This window comes from Rhamphochromis sp. 'chilingali', assembly GCF_963969265.1.
Source record: "Rhamphochromis sp. 'chilingali' genome assembly, chromosome: 8".
Lineage (NCBI taxonomy): Eukaryota > Metazoa > Chordata > Actinopteri > Cichliformes > Cichlidae > Rhamphochromis > Rhamphochromis sp. 'chilingali'.
In genome coordinates this window covers 38855957-38880653 of record NC_137935.1, presented here as the reverse complement: position 1 = coordinate 38880653, position 24697 = coordinate 38855957, and the positions used below count along the sequence as shown (strand labels likewise).

At 41.2% G+C, this 24697-nt stretch overlaps 1 protein-coding gene across 2 annotated transcripts in view; it reads right to left on the bottom strand.

Annotated features, from left to right (window-relative positions):
- Positions 1–24697, bottom strand: part of bcas3 (BCAS3 microtubule associated cell migration factor) — a 318948-nt gene that overhangs the window by 57803 nt on the left and 236448 nt on the right. Inside the window, exon 23 of one of the 2 annotated variants that reach the window (XM_080889012.1) lies at positions 18044–18336. The exons of the other annotated variant lie outside the window; for it this stretch is intronic. Within the exon in view, the coding sequence (XP_080745138.1) occupies positions 18314–18336 (23 nt within the window). The 3' untranslated portion in view covers positions 18044–18313. Of the gene's footprint in view, positions 1–18043; positions 18337–24697 lie in introns of those variants that run through there. 2 annotated transcript variants of the gene reach the window in all.

The following is a 24697-nucleotide window of genomic DNA, read 5'->3' as shown; positions in this document are numbered from 1 at the left end:
ACGTTACAATATAAACCCATTGACACAACTGCTGATGTGATTTATAAGTAAAACTGAACTGAACTGAACTGAATGCTCAGATAGTGTTTTGTCTCTTGTTAAATTGTGTGCAAACTTGCTTCACTTGAAAAGTGTTTTTGATAAAGTTGATAAATTCCAGTTGCACAGGTCTACAGACCTGTCAACAATAAAAAACATGTCGAGAATTATGAAACTTTACAATAAAGGAGCTTGGAGTTGTTAAAAACTAAAAAAGTGACCTAAGTGTTGTTAAGCCACAACTGTATCCTGTTGACAGTGTCATCAGAACAAAGGAGAAATTAGGATTTAACAAATCGATATTTGATGGACTCCTGTCTAAATAAATGAATTAGAATTTGGATAGTATGGTTGTTATTTGATCCTATAGTACATGAAAACCAGTTTTAGGCACTTACAGCAGATTTTTATTGTAGCTTTATTTGCCTTTTGTTTTTGTTTTTTTTTGGGGGGGGGGGGGGGGGGGGGCAAAAACGATAATAAATGACTTCCAAAAACTCTGTGTTTATCAGAAATAAACATGGAAACATAAAACCAAACATACTACTTCTGGTTTAGACCATTTTATGATGGACCGAGACACAAAAAGCCTTTTTTAAGCCTATTGGTGTGGAGGTGCATCAGTGCACGTGGGGGATTTGCACATACGAAGACACCATTGATGCAGAGGCTTACATAGAAATTTTAGAGAGACATATGGTCCCATCAAGACATTGTCTGTGTCAGCAGGACAATATTAGGCCTCACTCTGCACAAAGTAGGAGAGCCTGGAGAGAGAGCCTGGGGTAAACTTGTTTGGTGTTGACCCTGAAAATCTTTGCTCATTTGCCATATTAATTACAGTTGAAGTAAATGATCAAATTACAGATTTTAGTTTTTGTTGCAATTTTGAAAGTGTCCCAACTTTTTGGGAATTTCTTTTTTTAATTTCAGGTAAACAATCCAGTGGTGACTGCACTTTCTTACTATCTAACACCAGAATGTTCTTGCTTGTAAGTGTGTCTTTGATGATTTGAAAGAAATATGTATGCATATAATAAATGCTATATATTCAGTTATTTGCACAGATGTGCCATCTTTGTCAGTATATGTGTGCTCCAGCCTCAGTGCTCATAAATCAAATCTCCTGCAGTGCATGTGCCTCCACCCCTGCTGTGCAAATTTGTTCAATTAGCCACGGCCCCGGGGAGTGTGAGCGCGTAAACTCTCTCACTGACACACACACACAGGCCCCCCCACAATCCAGTGTGAAATGGGGCTCTGCCACAGTGTGAGGATTAAGCGACAATAAAACGCATTTCACGGCTGCAGCGCTTTATAGGACTGGCCTCCATAGAGCATTGGCCAAAGCACAGCAACTACCCCGCCTCTTTAATCTCCACCTTCTCCGCCCAAACACTCCCTCTCTCTTTATCACACACACACAACTGAAAAAAATCCACACACTGAGAGAGAGAGAGCTTAAATCAATCAACGCCCTCCACAGCAACTCTGTGGACTGAACGAGACATTTTCCTAAATGAAGCTGTAAACTTCAGACAACGGCAGCAGATCATTGGTCGCCTGTTTGATGACACACACCCACCATCCTCAAGTCTTCATCATACTGACCGTGGCAAGGAAATGTGGTGCTACATTTTGAAAGAACAATTTATTTTACTCTTTATTTTATTTTATTTTGAATAGCAAATACTATTATTGTTAATATAAAAGTAATATCCTGGATGAGTGTGGAGCAGAATTTGAGTTTATATCCACGTAAGTAGTTTTATCAAGGCTTTTGCTTGAGAAATGACAACATACTGATCCCTGTGGTGGCGTTGCGAATGCTGCAGAACAACATTTTTACAGCTCTGCTTTTGAAAATTGGCATCAGTACAGTTTTTCTTTGTAAACCATACACTCTCATTTCTCCTGTGTTAAATAATTTCATTAAAACATCCACTGCCTTCTCCCTTTTTCACTCATGAGGTACCTACTCTGCTCGGCTCAGCTCGACTCAGTTTTTAGAGGCAGTGGTACCTGGTACCAGGTCTTTCTTTGGTACCTACTCAACCGGGGTTCCAAGCAATCTGAGTTGATCTGAAAATGTGACAACAGACTGCATCGACTAGCCAGTAGCGTGACCAAATAAGTCATGAGAGTGTCTCTTTCACAGAAATCAAAACTGCCATTTTTAACAACCGCAGTCCCCGAGTCGGACAAAGAGCCAGAGACCAGGAGCAAAATCACCTTAACGTCCTCCATTGTTGTGTTGTGAGTGTGTTACATACAAATGACATTACAGGACTTTTGGCGCTGTTGCTATAATGACTCCAGAGACATTAGGTGGCACTCAATTCTAATGGAAATTGATTGAAGCAGAGTAAAGTGCAGTTGAGCTGAGTAGGTACTGGTGGAAAACAGACATCTCCGTACCTCCACAGGTACGTCATTGGGACCAACTGCATTCCCATTCTTCATCCTCTTCATTTCCTCCTTACTGATCGTTGCCTTATCCACCCTCTCTCCTGTCTACTTCTTTCACCTCTCTGCTTATCCCACTTTTTCTTGCTAACCTTTTCCTTCGGATCCTTTCCTGTGCTTCCTCATTCTACCACCAGACCTCGATGTCTTCTTCTATCAGTCCAGTGCAAACAGCTAACACCTTCTCAACAGTTTCTCTCAGCACTTCAGCTGTACCTTCACAGTCATCTACCGGCTGTTTTCTATCATGTCTCAACTCATTCCTGAACTCTGTGCAACATTCGTCCTTCTTCGACTTTTGCTTTTACCTTCACTCCCTTGCTCTTCTTGATTTCCAGAGTCATCCTACAGTCTACCATCCAACTCTGCCGAGCTACATTCTCCCCAGTCTCCCATGTCTATCAGATTGCACCTTCAGCAAAAGATGTGCACCTCCCTCCATTCTTATACGTTGCTCTATGTTACTCTGTTTTCTTCAACTATTTGTTCACAGCAGCCATTTCCATCCTTTTAGGAAAATCACTATCATGTGCTCTTCCTCATTCTCTCCTTAACACCACATCTACCCAACACCTCCTCATCACGTCTGTCCCCTTCACCTACTGAAGTCAACTACAACCACCACTATTCCAGAATTCCCCTCTTGTCTAACATACATTTTAAAAGTTGGATCACTTCTTTTAAAGATGACAATAAAGATTCTTGACGTTTTTACTCAACAATAGTATTTAAAGCCAATTTTATGTTTGATAATGAAAAGTCAAAAACAGAGTAAAGTGTTTTCAGTCAATTTCATTAAAGCTAAACTGCAAATGTAGACATGACTATGCCCTCTTTTAATTATTTTAGTATTAAAAAATTATTTTAGATGAAACCAATAACGCAGCTCTGCAAACAAGTGCACTGATTGCAGCAACATATAGTGTAGATGTAGTGTAGGTGGTAGTTAAATGATACAACATAAGCATGCTGTCACATCAATATATGCAAGCTGACGTCTGTACATAAAGCTTATGTTGTTACCTGGGTGCTGCAGTTACACAGGTATTAATGGGGAATATTAACATTTTGTACAATTGCTGCATTTTTGAAAGTACATAAAAACCTGTTTTACTGAAAATAATTTAATTCTAATGTCTATAAAATTGCAACAAAGCTATCGAGAAACGAAGGTGATATTTGAAATGTTTGAACCTTCGCTTCAAACAATAATAAATTAATGAACCAATAAGTACATTTCTATTGATTATCTAACTGAGTTTGTCATTTCAAAGTTGTTATGTTTGTTTTCTTTGTTCCAACATTTTTAATCCACAAATAACTGAAGTGACTTGGAAAAAAATCTACGATTTTAAAATCAGGGACAGGAAAGCGACTCCATTACAAGTCCAAAGAAGAATCATTTATTCATGATGCTGAAAGACACACTTATGAAGACCTACCTGTTATTATTTTTCCTTATCACTGAGCTGTATCCTTGTTGCCCTGATTCCTCCTCTGAGGTCAGCATATGATTGCATACGTGTGTGCACGTGTGTGTGAGAGAGAGTGTATGTTGACGTGGACAGTAGTCCTGCAGTACTGGCCAGCACTAAGGCTCTTATATGAAGGATAATCCAGGATAGTCGGGGGGTCTTAACTCACCCCTCCAACACACAGGGTGTCCATGCTAGGATTTGAGGGGGTGGGGTGGCAAGCTGAGGTGTGAAAGAGAGTCCAAAAATCTCAGCACACCAGGGTGTTGCAGTAAAGTTTTGCATTAATATTTGTGACACTGGTCCACAGTGTAAAACCGAGTTTAACATTAAAGACTGTACAACTGTGTGCTGCCTACAGAAAACCACAACCATAATATAACAGAATCATTGAGTCATACCAGTGAGAGAAAACAAACAGATGTAAGATGAAAAACTACACAGGGTCTGAATCCTGCTCTTCTGTGTGAGACTTCAATATTTAACTAATGCACAACAACCTTTTTTTCTATCAAACTTAGAAGCCACATTATGTCGATGCAGGCCAAGAACAGTGATAAATCACCTCCCCTACTGGATGGTTCAAGGAAACAAAATCAAAAGAGAAAAGGGGAATGACTTTAGAAAGAAACAAGATGAAGAACCCAAATACCCATCAAATGAAGGTAAACGGGAAATTATAGAGAAGGAAGAATACAGGAAATAAATTGATAGAAAGACAGCTATGAAGGAAATTGCTAGAGCAGAAAGAAAATTGGAGACGAGAATGGTGGTTTCATCCAAAAAGGGGTGGAAATGATGAAGTTGAGAAAAAGGAATGAAAGAAATGTAACTTTATACAAAGTGAAGCAAGAAATGAGTGAAGTGAAGAACAGACGAGTGAAGAAGACAGACAGATGCATGCAAGGAAAACAGCTGCTTGTTGTTAAAGTCTGCAAGTGTGTAGATAAAATATAGTTTTCTGTATCTGTGTTTGTGTACACATGTGTACGACTGATTGGAAAAATCTGGCGGGGCGTTATCAGGCGAGGTAAATCGGCCTAAACCTATTGCTAATGTCTTGCTGGGGGTGTGGGAGAGATTAATAAGGAGCCGCTCCAAAAGGCTTTAGCAGTCCTGCTAAGATTCTTAACCCGCCTAACCTCCTCTGGCGCCACTGGGAAATGTCCCTGAATGTCGAAGCAAAAACATTCACATGAGTTTCATTTTCCACAGCATGATCAATCACACCTTTTGACTTTGGATTCACATTTTTACCGCTGAGAAGGCTAAACCTGGGAATGCACTTCAGGAGACATTCAAATAATGGCTGAATATTATGATATACTGAATATGTAGAAATTGGTCATTTATTTATGCATAAATAATTTAAAGAATTTGGCCTTGCAATTAAATAACAGTAAATGGCAGCTAAAGAATTGGAATCCTGCATTGTTCTTTATGTGTAACGAGAACTGCATCATTTGGACTTGTCCTTAAATAAGCAAATGTATAAGAAGTGTGACTTTTTAAACCATGACTAAACCTCTTAGCAAGTGTTTATTGAACAAAGGGTCTCACTGTGACACCAGAGACACCAATACATGGGTCCTCCCTCCTGTGGGGCCACCACTTGTAGGAGGGACTCTGTGCTTTTGTTATTCGGGAGTAAAGTGGCTGCTACACGTGTTTTCCCCCAGTTCAGTGTCTGTATGTTTTCCAGGTGGACAAAGAAGTTGAACAGGTCCTGCCTGTTGCTTGCACTTATGGGACAAAATGACAGTTCGGTGTATCCAGTGATGTTTGGGACTTCACTCACCTACTGGGGACTTGTACACTCATATGGGCAAGGAGAGTGTGACCTCAAGGGATGTGACTGGGAGTTACATCCATTCTCGATCCGAACCCCAGTTGTGTTTTTTGTTGGACTTCTATGATAAGATGCACAGCTTGTAGATAACAAACACCATGCTTGAGCATAAGGATTTCCAAAAGTGTAAAGTGGGGCGATCGTGGTTCAAGAGTTGGCCGTTCGTCTTATAATCAGAAGGTTGCCGGTTCGAGCCCCGGCTCAGTCATTCTCGGTCGTTTTGTCCTTGGGCAAGACACTTCACCCGTTGCCTACTGGTGGTGGTCAGAGGGCCTGGTGGCGGGCAGACTCAAATAAGTGGTAGAAAATTCAGGTGGTGTCAATTTCTTATTTCTTTTGGTAGATTTCAGTCAGATATTTATGTTTTCACTATAAACTTAAGGCTAGAGCAACATCTGAAACATTAAAAAATTAGTGGTTCAATTCAATTCAGTTTTATTTAAATAGTACCAAATGCCAATAACAGTTGCCTCCAGGCACTTCATATTTGACGGTAAAGACTAAAATAATACAGAGAAAAACTCCAACATTCAAACGACCCCCTATGAGCAACAGTGGGAAGCAAAAACTCCCTTTTAACAGGAAGAAACCTCGAGCAGAACCAGGCTCAGGGAGCGGCAGCTGCAATCAGCGAGAGGTGAGGGGAGAGAGACAGCCAGAGATAAATAATGACTAATGGTAAACTGCAGACCGGTGTATAAACACATAGTGGCAAATTAATTCAAGCCTAAACCACGGGTTTAATTTTTTTACTATGTGATTACAGGTACATGATACACGATGCAAGAAATCTTTCAAAACACATGCACTAACACTCATAATGTATAACTTTTAATAATTTATCACTTTTTTAAAAATTTTGTTATCATTTAAAAATTTATTTGCTTAGATGAATTTGTAATAGTTCATCTTACTAATGCTAACCCTTCTCTATATCACTGTAGGCCCGTACAGAATAATATTAATGCCTCAAGGCAACTTGTTTGTGATTTAGCGTTATACACATAAAACTGAACTGAAATGAATTTGTATATGATAAGTATGCACGATGATAATTATAGTGACGATGACTATTTTTTTAATTATTATTTTATCAGCTGCTACAAAATCATTTTCCAAATATGGGATAAATAAAGTCTTATTTGTCATGTTATCTTATTTAGATAATACTGAAAAAAGATTAGTACTAAATATGTCAGATGATGTGGCTGCAAATTTTAAAAATCTGTCAAACATTTGTTTAAAAAAAACAAACTGTTATTAACTAAAAAACAGAATTCACAATCCACTGGACATAACATCCAACCACTAAAACAAATGTTTTGGTTCAGAAACGTAAAGTAAATAATCCCAAAATAATCAAGGATGTGCTTTACTAGCTCAACAGCTGTATGGTAAAGCAATACATTTGAAAATTCATGAATAATAACAATAATTATATTTTAACATTAAAAACATGAAACATCTACGTGGCTTTCTCTCGCTCTTTGAATTGCTTTGTGTATTTGTCCCGTTTCACCCTAAGATTCATTAACGTGTCATCTAATCCAGTGTTACGCTATATTAAACACCTGTCACGGTCAAGTGCAATTTAGTTGTGATGGCAGGCCCTGAGCTCATCTGTGCTGTGTGGAATTGAGACTGAAATCGGGATCATTGCTGATTCCTAACAACGTCTCGCTGTCCTCACCCTCTGATAAGGAGTGATAATCTTTGTTTTTGGCTCTGCCACTGTTTTCTGCCCTATGGCCACACTGGGCTTTGACAAATTAAGGCTGACAACTATAATTATGCCAGCTAACAGTTTGTGTCTATATCAACCGTTTTTAGAGAAAAAAAAAAACAATTACACTGAATTTACAGGAGTTTGTGATTCTTTAAAATTTCTGCTGGTGACTTGAATAAAAACAATAATGCAACCTGAAGCATGTAGGCCATAGTCAAGCTGTATTTCAGTATTTATATATACTAACACTTTTTCATTCATTCTTTATCTCTGCACAACATCTATCGTTTCATCTTCTTCCACCCCGTGTGTTTTGTGCCGAGTCATTAAATTAGACCGTTTAACCTTTAAGCATGCCGCGCTCTCTCTCCATGCTAGTGATATAGTAGAGGTTGAGCTGGTGTATGTGTTATGGTTGCCCCCTAATGAGAGATCAAAGCCTTGAGGTCCTGACCCTGAGAGGAAGCGCTGGGAGTGGAGCTTTAAATCTCTGTGCTTCCCCTGCTCCCACTCCTTTGTCCCTGATATACAAATATATGCAGACCTACACATAACAAATGTGAGAAATTATCAGGCTGTGTTGCGTTAGGGGGCAAAAGGTCTGGGGTGTATGCATTCTTAGTAAGTTTGCTAGTTTAGCTCACTTGACTATGGGCAGAAATCGAAAGGGGCGATTCTGAACAATGTGGTTAAAACGCACTCAAATGTATTTAATAAAGATAAAGTGTCACTCAGGCTGCACAGTTGTGCTCTTAGACACAGCCACAGCATGAAAGAGGAAGAACTTTAAATTCCTTCCTATACTGTGACAACTGATGAACAGTTTTATTCAGCTGAGTCTGGATGTGTTCTGTGGCAGTGTGGCAAAGAGACATCGAGCCTTCACATATTACAATATCCTCCCTACAGGACGGGGATCAATACGAGCACCAGCACTTAGAGAGCAGACACAGACAGCATATTGTGAAGGGACTGTCAGGATGCTGACAACACCATGGGTAAACACACATAGAACTATTCATGGCTGCATGCATACTTCATCACACGCCCAGTTGTGTATATGAGAATGCATCACTACTCACGCCCGTTGATGTATGCAGTCGCACACACCTTTGACATGTACACACATCAACTGGTTGCAGGCCCCTGGCTTGGGGAGGTGTAATATTTCAGTAATGTGATGGAGTTTGATCCAGGGTGTCCAGTGTCCCATAGAGCTGCTGTTTTATTAGCACAAAGAGCACTCAGGGGCTCTCCAGTTCTCTCTCACGCACACACACATGCACACACTCAGTTTCATACGCACACGTCTGTACAGTCCAGTAACCACATGGACTCTATAGACTACACATGCATAGAGTGTTCAGCTGCAAAATACAAGCAGCAGCTTTCAAGAAGCGGCCCGATGCCTTAGGTATCCATGAAAGCCACATCCTGCCTGAATCATGTCCCAGAGTTAATACATCATCAAACTTCCTTCTTTTAACCAAACACCTGAAGCGAGTGGAAGACCTTGAGGTCACTACAAATCCCATCATGCCATACATTCAGACTGGAAAGCAAAGTTGTTCAATATTGGCATTAGTTAGCATCACTAGACGTTATCTGGTGTCTTCTTAGTAAAGCTGTTAAACCTGTAATGTGACTTCAACATCAGAGCAACATTGTGACATTAGTGGGCCTGGTCATGTACACGCTGCCGATGTGAAAAAGAGGACTTTCACATAAAAACAGGTTTTTTAGAGTGTTTTCTGAACGAAGAGCTACTACTAAAAGTGCAACACAGACGTTATGATGTCACGGGGCTGTATGGTGGGTTAACGGCGTATAGAGCACATGGCTGTCACAACAGACAACGAGATTATGATAAGGTACAAGAAAAGCATAAGACCAGCAACGAGTTAGACCACGGGACTCCTTACAAACCAAAGCAGGGATCCTTTGCATATTGGCAGCATATTTACTAAAATCATTGTATCATCTGGATGCGTCATCAAATTTCATAAAACTGACTAAAACCACACAATGGTGGAAATTCTTCTTTGGAATGATTTTCCATTCGTAATTTAGAGGCCGTGATCAGACCGGCTACCGTCTGGCAATGTCAAAGATTCTGAAGGATGTTGTGATGTGATGCCAACTTATCACAGCTTCATTTTTCTATTTGAGTAAATAGGTTTCAGTTATTGAGAAGAGACTCCTAACTTTAACCTAATTTAGTTGTTTGTCACCATGTTTCATGGCCCTCTTGAACAACTTGAACTAAGCAGTTAGAGCCGGCCTGCTAATATACACGATCAACACTTGAAGGATCCTAGTAATCTTAAATTTAAAAAAAGACTTTACTTGCTTTACTTGAAAAGAGCAGAATGTCCTGAAGAATACTAAAGTTTTCTGTCCTGTGAAAGTTTATTTTAGTATTTCCTGCGAGAAACATATTATACTCATCATTTCAAATATTTCTGGGCTAATTGCTTCTGATTGTCAAACGGCATTGATTATGTGAAGACTGGCCATGTGGGCTAAAAGCATTGATATTGGATCTACTTCTGTTAAGTCTCTACCAATCCCGTGGCTACACCCAGAAATAAAGTCAATGTGAAATTTGAACAACTTCACCTCATATATTTTTTTTTCCTTTTTTCCAATATCAATACGAGCTCACTCTGCTCTTTTATAGCAATCACTATCAGGGGAGCATCACTAGCTGCGTTATTGACAGAGAAAGGATGGTCTGGATAATGCATAGACTGTGACTGCAGAGTGGATCGTATTAACACATCTTATTGATGTGGCTTTTAACTGATATCATATTCATACACAACATGATGTGTGGAAATGGTCCATATGAACTGGTGATGTAGCTCAGAGTTTCATCTTGTGATCACATAATAGACTAATGACATTAAGAAATCATCGTATTATGTGAATCATCCTCATAAGACTTGCATTTGCTTTTCAGCGACACCCATGTGAAAGAGGATGTCTAACTGGAAGCTGCCCTTTCCTGGGAAGCAAAACAAACACTTTCTCATTTTACCTGCACTTTTTTAAACACTCAGCGGAGGAAGGTCAGCGTCTTAAAGCTCCCTATGTACAGCTCGCTTTATAAGACAACAACAACAAATTAGCTCAGCGGAAATTGCTTCAAGTGCTGCAGATTTTCATCTTGTGATCACGTATGTAGTGAAATTAAAACACAGCATGAGTCATCATAAGACTTGCATTTGCTTTACAGAAACAGGACTATTAACAGCCACGGTGTGCCCATATAAGCAAGAAGCCGTATTCCTGTCATGGGAAAAAAAAAGGCTTTCGATCAGCATTCAGATTACCCTTGAAGCCTCCCCGAGAGCCCAGCTGATGAAATTAGTTTAGGTGGGTTATCAGCTGCTTATGGTAATCTGCTACATCCTTGATTTTGTGTTTCTCATCTCCGTGTTCGGTGCTGCTGCAATGTTGATGATTGTCTCCATCTGTGTTGCTGAAGTTTCTAACGGTTTGATCCTGCACTGTGATGTTGAATGCCATGTACACGTTAATAAACAAGTACTAAAGTACAGTACAATATTTTCTATTTTTGTCAAGCAGTATTAAAGAGAAAGAAATAAACTCGTCCATCCATTTATTTGCCGGCTGTGGGTAACGAGCTGAGTCTGGTTGACTACTAACCGGACGATTCAACCCTCGACTCCTCCAGTCTGCATGTCAGAGTCGTCCTGGGCCAAAGAATGAACCTGATCCTCATTCCCGCTGCTTCACACTCGGCTAGCTTACATTACCACATTAACATTAACTAACCATTCCTAATATTATTTCTGTTCTGCAAATCATCTTTTTTCCTAAAGGCACCTGAGCAACAACGGTGCTGCGTATCTGGGCCCAGGATACTCGTGCAAAAGACGTTATTAATCACTAGAGTTTAACCTGTGGGTTAAATAAATGTTAAACATAAATAATAAACGTCAGGAGTGATGCGGCTCTATGACCAAAAAACTCATGTTTTGTACTGAAGGTCAGAACTGTAAGAGAAAGGCGAACTCTGGTCCAAAGCAGCCGACTGCGAGTGATTTTATCCGATTGAAATTTTCAGTAAATACCAGTATTAGCTCGCGTGTCTCACCAATGCCTGGGCCTTTATGATTTTTTACAGTGGACTCTGTTTGACAATCGGTGCCATCCTGCTATAATCTGCTAGATGTTGAGAAACCCCAGTGATGACATGAGCCACGAACTGGCAGCGATACCCTCTGACAGCAGACGCAGCACAATCCATAACCCTTACCCAAACACCCCCGCCCCGTGCTCCTGATGGATTAGCCCGTGTCTATAGGGTCACACAAGGATGGGCCAGCTCAAAGGAGAGGAGGGTGTTGTGAGGAGAGAGGGGTGTCTGCCCTGTCTCACCTCTACTGGCCTTTGGCGTGGTCTGTGATAGGATTGGGCATATCTAAGCCAGAGGGAGGATAATGAATGAGGGTGTATTATTTGTGAGTGTGTGAGACGGTGCCAGGAACATGTGTTATGAATCTATCAGACTGGGCGCCCGGGCCGTCATCGGGTGGAGAGGGGTCCAATTCCAAATGCACTGGACTGCTAGGATGACTGGCATGTATGACAGCTACCTGACCCTCCCCGCACACATTTCCCTCCACCCTGACAAACAAACGCACACAAGCTTCCCCAGTGCTCGACACTTTAGACTGATTGGGCTAGCAACTGCAACAGCTGGCTGGGGATTAAGGCACGGCCAGATTCAGTGTGTATATATTTCCATGTGTGTGAGTGTATGTGTGTGTTGTTGCAAAGGGACTGGCTGGTCCCTCTGGCACCTGTCGCCTAAACCCAATCCCTGCCCTCCTAAGCCGGGTGGATGAGCGGAGCCCCGTCCTCCTGTGGGACCCTGCACTCCTGCCCCAACGTGCTGATAAGGTCAGCTGGGTAGCAGGGCATGCTGGGGGTAAACAGGGGTGAGAATGAGGGCGGGAGTCAAATTAGGAGGGTTGTCACTCCAAACAGATGTGAGGATATATACCTCGTGTCCGAAACACAACAACACGGTGAAAACAAGCTTAAAGGAGCGTTAAATTACAACAAACATGTAAACGATACACGAGTGACCTCAATGCCACCACTGCGAGCACCCACTAGGGAGAACATTATGGGGTCAACACAGCTTATGCGGATCAGTGTGCTATTAATGGGACTTATAACACATGAGGGTGAAAGGGTCTGACAATTTTACCCCTGTATCTGCAAAACAGCGTGAACACATATAGTGAAATATTGGCAGGAGAGCACACATGCTGACCCTTTCATAGCCAATTCTGATGAGAGAAGATAGCACTGAGCTCTCAGCGCCCTGCCTACGACTCGTGTGATGGCTCTATTTCCACAGCTGCTCAGCACATCTTCATCTGTTGCTGTTTGTTAAGAAAGTCCTTAATACTCACTAGATGATAGCACGACAGTTTTCCAGGAATTTTACGTTGAAAAACTGAAATACTTCAAGATCAACACACTTGTTTGGTACTTGTTGTCTGCATTGTTTTGGTTAGTTTGGAGGCTTACAGCTCGCAGAGAGTCAAGAAGCAAGAGGGTGAAGCGCATGTGAACGTGAGAGCCAGCACAGACCAAAGAGCAAAGTCAGCTTTAGCGAGCCATAGAAGTGTTTGCTTACAAATAAACAAAAAACAAAAAATAGACACAAATGTGACAAAAATCTGCGTCTTCTGGCTGACAAACCTTTCAGGTTTATTCACATCAAATCACCGCAACAGTAACCACAAGGCATATTATACTGTAAGCTTAACAAGTCCAGTTAGACCAGTCAGGAGTGGTCAGCTGGGGGATTTGCAGCATCTCTACAAATCTTTGCTGCAACGATGAAGCAGGGAGAAGCATGACCACTCTATGCCACAAGTGCAGAAACACACAGACAAACAAACACAAATCATATTTCATTACTGTTGATCTACCCTGTTAAAAACACAAGGGCTGAAATATACATTTTAAGTAATAAAACTTTTTGAGATGCAGTTGCATTAAAGAGAGAAGAGAAAACAACATTTTTACAGCCAAAACTTTCAAATCATAATTAATGCAAGAATTTTACCAGCTGTGACATCACTAGGCTGTATTTTAAAGTCAGACATGAATTTTTCTATTGTACATTATATGAGTTCTAAATGTGCCCTGCATGGACTGCTCTATTATTTAGACTTGATTACGTGTTGTATGGTAACCACAGTCACAGGGACATGTTTATTACATGATCCTAGTTTTTAGATTTAGAAGTTTTCTAACTCGCTCCTTCACATACTGTTGGTGGTTAGCTGAGTAGCCTCCCATGACATGTTTATTACAGGCTTTGTGTCTGTGTGGCATGGCAGTGATGTGTAGAGCCCATTAAGTGAATGACAGAAGTCATACGCTTTCAGTTTCATCAATTTTATGACAAGATTATGAGCACGTAATGCCAAAATTCAGCACATTCCTTCTGCTATTTATCTGAAAACCACCCTCACTTTGAGATATGAAAACAAGCATTTTTATGATTTCTGATCCATTACATATGATGCAATCAATGCCCTCAAGCTGCAAACGAGCAAGTAAAGAAAGCACCCTGTGATGCCTGTCACACAAGTTTTAATGTCATTTCTGAAGATGTGCTTAACTTTTATGGAAACACAGCGAGGGAAAGTAACATTTACTTCCTGTCATTTTGCCACATCTTTCAGACAAGTTCAATTCATTAACATAATTTAAGTTAATTAATTAAAGATTTAGATTTTAGATATTATACTAAAAGTTTATAAAATGAAAACATAATTCAAAATTCACGACTAAAACGGATGAATAGACTAATTGTATGGATTTGATGTACAACGCTGTGTGAGACTTGCAGATATTTCTTAGTATGGATTGTTTTGGGATTATTGCAGATTACAAAACAACACTGCGTGAAATCTATTTTTACACCAGGTGCTGCTGGAGTGTTTGTGCCCTGCATGTGCAGCCCAGCGAGTTTTAGTCGTGCCTTCTTGTTCTGTTTGACTATTGGCTGGTTTAATCAACCGTGCATGAATAGGTGTGTGCGCCTGTTTGTGTGTGAGAAGTCGGGTCTTTTCTGGCCCTCAGCAGATCGGTGTGATAGAAAGCAGATCCAGGCTCTGCTTCTTTTCACCCGGCGCTCACAATAACCTCAAACCAGAAACACACACACGCGCGCACACACACACACTTGCAGGTAAGCAAGATTAAACAAAGCAACACAAACGCATGGAGTCAAAGTACTGCGCCGTGGACACACTGCTACTGCTTTGTCGAGCACATAGTGACAGGCCCCAGTCTTACTGACACACGCACACACACCAGTGTCTCCAGCCCTGTCAGGCTCTTTGACCGTGGCGAGATTGCATTACACCTCAGAGGAGGAAACTTTTAACACAACGTCTGGCTGTGGCGTCCAGAGGAATAGTCATTAAGTGAAAAAGGATAACTGAGGAAAGATAAAACATTCCCACATCTGACACGCTCACACGCAAACGCAGGGAGTTTTATAAGATGGGCAGAAGTGCTAGGTGAAGCTGTAAAAGCAAAAACAGGGGCTGTTTCCAAAGGAGGGGTTGCTCTGAACACACTGGTACAATAATATCACAGCACGGCTATAAATGTCACAAGTTCAATCTTCAGAGTGACTGTAATATTAGCCGCAGTGATTCGCAGACAGGGAGGGGAATCTCTGCCAAATGTCAGAGTGAGGCCACGAATCAACAATCAGACTTGGATACAATGTTCCTGCTACAGGTGAGGATGCAGCTGTTTTCTAAACCTCTCTGTTACCTTAATTAATTACGACCTCACATTTTTGCTCACGTGCAGAAAAATCCCCTTAAAAATACAAACTAAATTAGCGTAACCCTTCCTTTTTAGCCTCGAAGGTTAATAATAAATGAATGCGGAGCATTGTGCCAAAGGGTTTTGAAACGCTTGGCTAATAATTTTTCTTTGGTAAGATGAAAGGATGTTTTTCTACTCGGTGACTCGGGGCACCGCCCAATAAACATCGGTAGACGTAATGGTTTCACCAGCAAAGGCAGCCAGAGAGAATGTGATGAATTTTCCTTATCGGAACTTCAAAGTCCAACATTTTCCATCATTTGAGGAAGAGTGTGAGAGAAAAGCAGAAAGGCTTTCTGGCAAAGTGTTACTGCGATGCCTCCACTTGATATGAACACACACGTCTGACTCATTCTGCTGGCCCTGAGAGTTCACCACTTGAAGGAAATGATTTACTCGTCCAAATCCTCCCTCTTGTTTGATCCCAGGGAGCTGGAGCAGAGGTGGGGGAGACGCTAGTTTACCAAAGTGTGTTTTTGCCATCCTTTCCCTCCCTCTTCTTCTACTTTTCTAGCTCCTCTGCTTAGGTCGGCCATTTTGTAATTTACTGCAGTCATAAGGCCCGTCATCGGCTACGAACGGCGCGGGATTATGTGAAACGCTGTCTGGCGGCATATTTCACAAAGGAGATCAAACAGAGAGCTAAGTGATTTCTTTTTTTAAGGGCAATAAGTTACAGAGTTCCTTCTCGCAGCCTCGAAGGGGATGACTGTGCAAGATCTTCAACTGAAGTATTCATTGCACTTCACAGAATTTCGAAGAAGAAAAGGCTCAGTAGCTCTGGATGTTATCCACAAACTAGAGCCAAATTCTTTGCATGCAAAGTGCACAAAACATACCAGACTTAATACTTCTCAGAAAAAAAAGCAGACGTTTCCACCTCATCTGTCAAAAAGGCAATCTCGCCTCCAATCGGGAGATCTGTAGTTTGCTAAATCCGCACAGAGGAGAGGTGGGCAGCAGTCCAGTTAGAGAAAGAGAGACCAACAGAAGATTAGCTGCTGATCGTTCATCATACCGAAAAAAGGAGACGGTCTCGGCAAAAACAAAACTAAATGAGAAGACGGACACAGCTTGTGGCACAATGTTTGCATTGAAGCAAAGCTGTCAAAGGGGGCGGGACAAAAGCATCAGTGACAGATTCAGATATTTTCACTAGAAGGATTTCACTCACCAGAGTCGTGAATTTAAGACTCCTGATGGTTGCACTTTAAGTCAATCCAGCAAACTAAACAAAAGTTAGCCAACGTGGCGAAAAAACACTCTGCTTAGACAGAAGTGGATAAAAAACCAGAGACTGATTGACGGACACGTTTTTAAACTGGACCGCAGTTTATCTAGGACTGCACAGTCTGGTACTGTGGGCAACACAGCACGAGTTAGTGCGATTCCCAGTTAAAGTGGTAGTGAAGACGGTGTTGGTGTCAAGGTTTGCAAATATGTATTAGTTGCGTATATTTGACAGAAAGAGACAAAAAAATATTTCAAACAGCATTAAATAAAATAACTCCAAACAACCATATGCACAAAAGAACTCCCTACTGTGGCTATGACAATATTCCAGTGTGGACCGATGTGGACAGATCCACTTTGCCATCTGGCACGCGCGCACGCTCTCACGCACACACACCTGGGGGCAGCCAACACTTGTGCTCGTGAAAACCAAATACAGATGGAAATGCGTGCCAACACACACAGAATCAAAGCGCCCGGTTGTGCACCTACACACACAAACAGCACCGAACGTGTGATGAGAAACTCCAGTAGCAGTTTGGCTGTGCCGGTGTCAGCGCTGTGCAAACAGAGGCCGGTTGTTGACGCGCCAGATATATGGGTGTTATTCTTCCTCTGCGTACGTGTACGTGTGTGCGCGTGTGCGTGGATCGCTGCTGGGACTCCCCTTGGCTAAACCGAGCCTCCCACACCTTCTCTTCCTCAGAACCCCGTCACTCTCTCTCTCTGTGGATGGATTGATGAGGAGCCCCACTTCCCTCATCCTCCCTGAGTTTCTCACGGAATAGAGGGAGAAGAGGAAGATTGAAGAAAGCTGAGCCTATTGGCCATCACTCATTCCTATTCACCTTGGGAGTGTGAAAACCCCCCCGAAATACTGGCAGTGACGAATGGAGCAATAAAGCTATATGTGCCTAGAAGAACACGCAACGCTGCTCATGTTGTGGGAATGTGCACGAATGACATCACCAGCACAGGGATTTAAATACTGTACCTGCCGACTTACATCTGTGCTTTGCACACTCAGTTTGACCAAAGCTGCCAGTAGAAACTGTCTATTGTTTTTATACACTTTAGTAAATATTACTAACAGCAGGGGTGTAGCCATCATTGAGGACACGGGGAAGGCGGGCGTTCCCAGCGCTCCAGTGATTGAAACTCTGCTTACGTTAAGGTGAATAACTGAACAGCATTTTATTGATTTCATAGTAAAATATTAAGAAACTGAGCATAATATAATATATATGTACAAAATGAAGCTAAGAAACAACATAATACTTATTGTCTTCTTGCTCACTGCCTCAGCAATGCAGAGATAAAGAAATGTGGACCCTGGTCTGTGTGTTCTTTGCAACTCTGAGAAGTTAATACAGGAAATTTCTTTCTGAAACGTGAAGTGTCAGGTAATAACGCAGCAAGAGGTCGTCTAAAACATAAACATAAAGGCTTTAAGCATTATTTGATAATAGTGGCATTGGCGTGATGGCTTTATTGTCTGACACTTTTATTTACACTGGGGCACCAAGGGGTCACCATTAAAAGCACAATTAAAGGGCAGCCTCACGACCTCTCCGTTTCAAAGGGATTTCACAGAGACCTCGCCGTCAATTTCATTTGGTAATCTCATAAAATGAAAGAACACTGACCTGTTAGAATCCATCCCACGTCATCAGCAGGACCACATGGAAAAGAGAAAAGAGAACAGTTAGGAGGCAAAATAATGCAGACATGCATTCATCTGTACACGAGCACGGGTTATGTCACAGATCACAGGCTAATTAGTTCTTCACTCCAGGTGGTGACAGTCCTGCTCTGCGGGGAGCCACAGCAGCCAGTGTGTGTGTTTGTGTCAAGTGTCAAAGAACTTCTTAGCACCTCATCACCTTTGACCTCCTGGGGGTTGTTACACGATGAATAACATTAACACTCGATTGCGAGTACACACAGAGACACACCCAAACACGAGGGTAAAGTATCCCCAGCCTTTAATAGTAGTCGACTGATTTTACAAGTCGTTGTCATCGCTCGTGGCAACTTTACGAGTTGTTGGAGTTTTTTGTTGGTAGTTGTGACTTGAAGTCAGCTGTTACTCATTGAATTTACCCATTAATAAATATGACCCCTCTGTAATGGACTGGCAACTTGTCTGGGATACCTCTTGCCTAATGTCAGCTGGGCTAGGCTCCAGCTCCCTGTGGCTAAGTTAGGATGATGGACAGAAGCACAGATTACCAAAAACAAAGTAACAAAATCATGTTACAACAGAGATGTTGCTTAAATAATATGGCCAATGGTTACAGTGTATGAAAGTATCCAGAAACCAGAAAGAAATTTGAAGCGAGTCAGAAACACTCTGAATCTAAAATGTGATTGTTTTAGAATGACCCGATAATTTAAGGAAGTGATAACCAGTCTATAGCAGCCATATTCAATGTTCCTAAATAATTCTCCTTCCCAGAGTAAAGAGATAAATAATAACAGATTCTGAGGGTATTTGCTAGAGGTGGGAATCACCATACATCCCACGATACGATATTATCACAATACTTAACGCACGATACGATATTATTGCAATTTTTTAAAATATTTTGCGATATTCAGATTCTGTACATAAAGGTAAACTTTATCAATATTCATTTTATCTAATATCAAAGTCTCACACTCAGTCTTTCTCTCATTTCAGTTTTATTGTTGACAAACTGAACGGTTTGTATTACAGTCTAGTCCAACTTAACTGAATGCAACCATCTGGTACAATTACAGCTATTCTGAACTATGCAATTTATGAAAACTGTGCAGCCCATTCAGCAACTGAAGAATTTGAAAGTAAATTAAAACAAAATATAATTTTACATTAAATAAAAAAGTTTTAAACTTAATTAAAATAAAACATGTCTTAAATTAAAATAAGTAAACTGTCATGTTTATTGCTGCCAAAAACAAGTTAAACACATTTGGACAGTGAAGGAATGTCAGGATTGTTGCTCAGAAAAAGGATCAACATGCTCTGAAGTCAGAGCACAAAAACCTTTTTTGTAACAAAATATCGATTTCTGCTGTCCCTGCATCGATACATTATTAGCAAACAAAATATCACGACACTGCACAGTATCGATTTTTCCCCCCACCCCTAGTATTTGCTAAAAAAATTATCTTTATTTTTGTGAATTTATAACTTCAATCTGACACAAAAACTCAGAGGAATCTTTACACATTTCCTAGTATTCGTTATCTCACCTCATGTTAAATTAGATTTGATTCAAAATGACACGTTATTACTGGATGTCATCACGTACCCTCTAATGTCTAATTCACAGATGTTGGAGTATCTGGACTTTTCTCCTCACTGCAGTGAGTTTCTTGTCTCAGACTGACAGATCACACGCTGCTTGTCATAGTCGGTCTTTTTTCATATCGACATTTTTTTTAAAATTGCACCACACTGATTGTCTCAAGGGAAACAATATTCAGAATCTCTGCTATTTCACCTTGATTCTTGCTACTTTTTGTCTTCTTTAAAAAACAAGCTGTGGCTTTTCTGGCTTCTTCTTTGGACACAGTTGTCTCGGTTTCTTTAGTCTGACTTTTATTAGTTTCTTGCAAATTCATTTCCACTCCCACCGGGAGGTAAAAGTATTTCCTTATATAGAAAAGTGGTGGTGTGGCATTCAGATTTTCTTGTTTTTACGCAGGGTAAGAAGACTTACATGCACACATTAGTAAACAAGGGCCATTGCATTTGTTTAGAAACTATTATTGAGCTAAATAAAATAGTAATATCTGAAGTCAGCATAATTAGCATACACCCCCCCCCCCCCCCCCCCCCCCAATAATTAGAGGACCCAAGTGTGCCAGTGTGCCGAGGAGGAAGTATGCTTTCCACTGGGTGAGAACTTCCCTCAGGAGCAGCGAGACCACCTAGCACTGAGAGCCTGGTGACAAGGGCTTTGATTATTATGCCTGCACTCCCTGCCAGGGCTAAATTTAAGTGTTCCCATAAGTCCAGAAGAAATAAGACTTGGGAATGGCCTGGCCTGTGTTTGTGTGAGAGGGGAGAAGTCTAGCTAAGTGTGTGTGTGTGTGTTTGGGGTCTCTTCTGGTCAGCTTTGTCACACAGTCCAGGGGATAATAATAGGATGTGCTACAACTAACTGAGACTAAAGCCGGACTTCCCACGTCTCCCACTCTTTGGTGGCACTTGTGCTATTCTCTAAACACCCGTCGGACCCGCCCCCGCTCATGTGACGAGCGCGCTCGACTTTCTTGCTCCATCTCTCCCGTTCGGCACCTCCCTCGAGCATAAAGAAAACTGTAAGAAAGAGCAGGACACTTCAAGCAACCCCTCGTCTCCCAAGGAAATGTGGATTCCTTGTTTATCTTTGATTAAAAATAACTTTGGGAAGAGGCCGATCAATACTTTCCCTGCGAAAAGAGAAATGAGGGAAAAAAAGGAGGCTGTGGAGGAGGAGGAGGAGGAGGAGTGGCAAGCGGAAAGGAAGAGAAAAAAGCGTGAGAAATTTGACGACATTTCGAAAAGTGTGTCTGTGTGTGCGATGGGTCAGCCATTCCCATGGCCTCGTACAGTAGCCCTGACGTTGCTACTGACTGCTCTGATGTTTTAATACTGACCATATAGCTGCCTTACACACATAAGAGGCCAGTAAAAGCCTTGTAGGAGATGCTAGGAGCCTCCCATGCTATATAAAGGCCTTACGAGGACGGGAGCACTGCTGGGTCATTCCTGCTTGTGCTTTCCTTGGCTCCTTTCAAAGGATCTGCTTATGGTTTCTGTCAGAGATGCACGTCCATTTTTCACCCCATTAACAACTATCATTACCAGCCCAACTGTAGGCTATAATTGGGCCAGCTATGGAAAAGAGTTGTCAAAACACAATTAAATTCCAAACTATGGTGAGAGAGAACAGAGAGAAAGTGCTGGACGGCCATAACATCATATTGCAAGCTTTCCTTGCCCAAAAATAGGAAAGAAAAACACGAAAACCATTATTTTACATCGGAAGGTTTTGGAGGGGATTATATAGACGGGCGAACCGAGCTGCCCGAACGATAGGGCTACTGAAAACATAACAAATAATCACTCTTGGTGTCAGAGATGAAGAATGGACACATTAAAAGCCCTGCCCGAAGATCAAAAGCCAAGATCCCGAGACAGACTTGATTTAGAAAAACTTCAAATACAGCCGTGACCGCTAAGTGGCTGCAAGACAAATTATTATAGCAGAATAAAGATGTCCATGATGAATAAACTACATACTCCTTGTGTCAGGAGGTAGCATGAGCTGCTTGTAAAAAGCTCCATCAGGGCTTTCATTGAGGCTCTGGGACTGGGGAAAAAAGTAGTGAGCCCATACAGCTTCAGTTTCTTAGGAGGAGCCGAGGTTTGGCAATAATAATCTATAAAACCCTTAAAGGTCCTGTATAAAAAATTGGGATAGCAACAGAACAAGAACACACAAGAATAAAAACAAAACATAACAGAAAAAAAAGTAAGACGCAACGTACCCTATCAGCTTTATTTTTAATGTGCAGTGGTCTGCGAGATAACACTGGATGACATGGATAACACTGTGGACGTGGATTTGTTTTTGAAAGACTGAGAAAACTGGTTATCTCCCTCGAAGCTAACCAAACAGCAATGAAGAAAAAGAGAAAAACCAGTCCTAAAACAACAAGAACCAGATAAGACTTCAAGTCTGTCATCTAACACCAATTCTAGTTTCTTTTTTTATACCAGTAGGTGGTTGTCATAATGCTCACTAACAGCAAAAGTAATTATTTTTCTGTGTAGTGATCCTCACTTGCCACATCCAAACTCTATGCTGCAATCAAGTTGTAGCAACAATGTTAGATTTTAGCTCTTCTGTATGATTGTGACTTACACCAGGCAATAAACGTGTGTCTAAGAAAAACTGGTTACTTCTGGCTTACATGAAGAATATATCACAGTTACTTGTTGCTCGCTACATGCAGTAATTTGCAAGTATGTGTTTCTTTTGTTTCCACGATTCAGTCCTTTAACTTGCCTCGGTGATCGGCATGTTTTCCAAAGTCAGTGTCAGCAACGTTTCCTTTAATCACAGCAGGAATAAAGACATACAAATACATCATAGCCAATCACGCCGAGTCGTGAATGTCTGCGAATGTGGCTTCAGTCCTAATCAAAACATAACATGTCCTGTGGCTGCATTCAGCCGGCTCTGTGGGCTACTGTCAGTGCACTTTCTCTGCCAAGTTTCTCCTTCTCTGACTATTAAAATCTCTACAGTATAAACATCTTAAAAAAGGTGCTTACTATTTTGTGACGCTTAACAATTACCACTGCCTCTTATCTCAAACTTAAATATAGCTGTGCTGCATGGGAACACCATATCAAGCACAACCCTACAGAGAGTGTTAACAACACAGTCATCTACAATAGAAAAGCATAGTGCGAGGCCTAAGACGACGTCTGTCTACCAAGGTATCTGGTGCTAGAACAGCGTCTATTAAACCATACAGTAGTGGTGTGTGTGTCGGCTGACATAAAGCAGAGAAGGCTGGGTAGTGGAGGGGAGTTGCAGGCCTCTCTGCCTCTGTAATCTGGCCTGATTTATAGAGACTAGCCCAGCTCTCCCCTTCCACCTCCGCACTGACACACTGGGCCTCCTCCATTGGAGACAGCCTGGCGTCCACACACACACACACACACACACACACACACACACACACACACACACACACACACACACACACACACACACACACACACACACACACACGGAAAGTCATGTGCATAGAACCAGGCATGAGTGTCTCAGTTGCACAGTAGTGCATGCAACCAAACCACATGTGCCCATTGCTTAACCAAATGAATACCAGACACAGAAATGAAAGGCATCTAAATGTCTGCATGATGTCAGAATAGAAAAGTTCTACATCGAGAAATTATTTTAAAACAATGTAAGAAACAATTTATGGAAAATTAGGGTTTTTTTTATATCATCAAAACAACAGAACCAAAAAAAACCTTGCAAGGAAAACAATTTCATTACAATCACTGGCATCCTGTCACAGCAAGCAAGGCAAGCAGCGCTCATTTACTGTAATCTTGTCAAGCCGAGAGGCCAGCAGGTTTTTTTTTTTTGGCGTTTTGCACATGCGCAAAAGACTCGTCTTTGACAGCAGACTGATGGGAAACTAGCGTGTTAGGCAGGCTGCCACTGGGTCTGCTTTCACTGCTCTGACTTCAGCTACCATCTGCACTCTGTGTGGAAACACAGCTAGCATCAGCAAGTAGATGATCGCTCATTTATCATCGCAGCAAATGAGCTTTCGCTTAGTAACCACCTCGGCCAACGTAAGAAACTTGAATTACTTGTTTCGTACGTTAAAGCTTTGACGATGGAGACGGGAACACCTGCCACGTCTGGTTTAATGAACCATTGCAGGCTCAGATTAGCATATGTGAGAAATCACTACTTTGAATGAATGTACAAAGTTTAATCCACTGTTTTGCTGATATAACACTTTATTTTCCATTAATATTTTGGCAGATAGCCACATCGCCCAGTGCTCAAGGCTTTGACTTCAGCTGTGATGCATTTTAAAGTTGTAGGCCGGTGTTTCTAAGATGATTAAATGTAGTTTTTTAGAGATACGTGGTCCATTAAAGACGGGATTTTATACAAAATGATACATTACTTTAGAATAAACACAACAGAAAGTGTTTAAAATGATAAGTGAGTAATAATAGTATTGAAATACACCTAAGGTTTGATCAAAAATAATAATGATGTAAAAATATTACAAAATACATGTATGCTTTCAAAAATCCACAGTACACCCATATATCCATGGCCTGCCTACAGACAATCCAATGAACACACTATATTTGAAAAAAAGGAGATTGGTTGCTCTAACATCCTATTAGGTCAAAGAGAAAAATGCATGTAAACATGTGTGTTTAGGCCCTTAAGGAGGATCCTTTTACGATACATTATTGTCAAG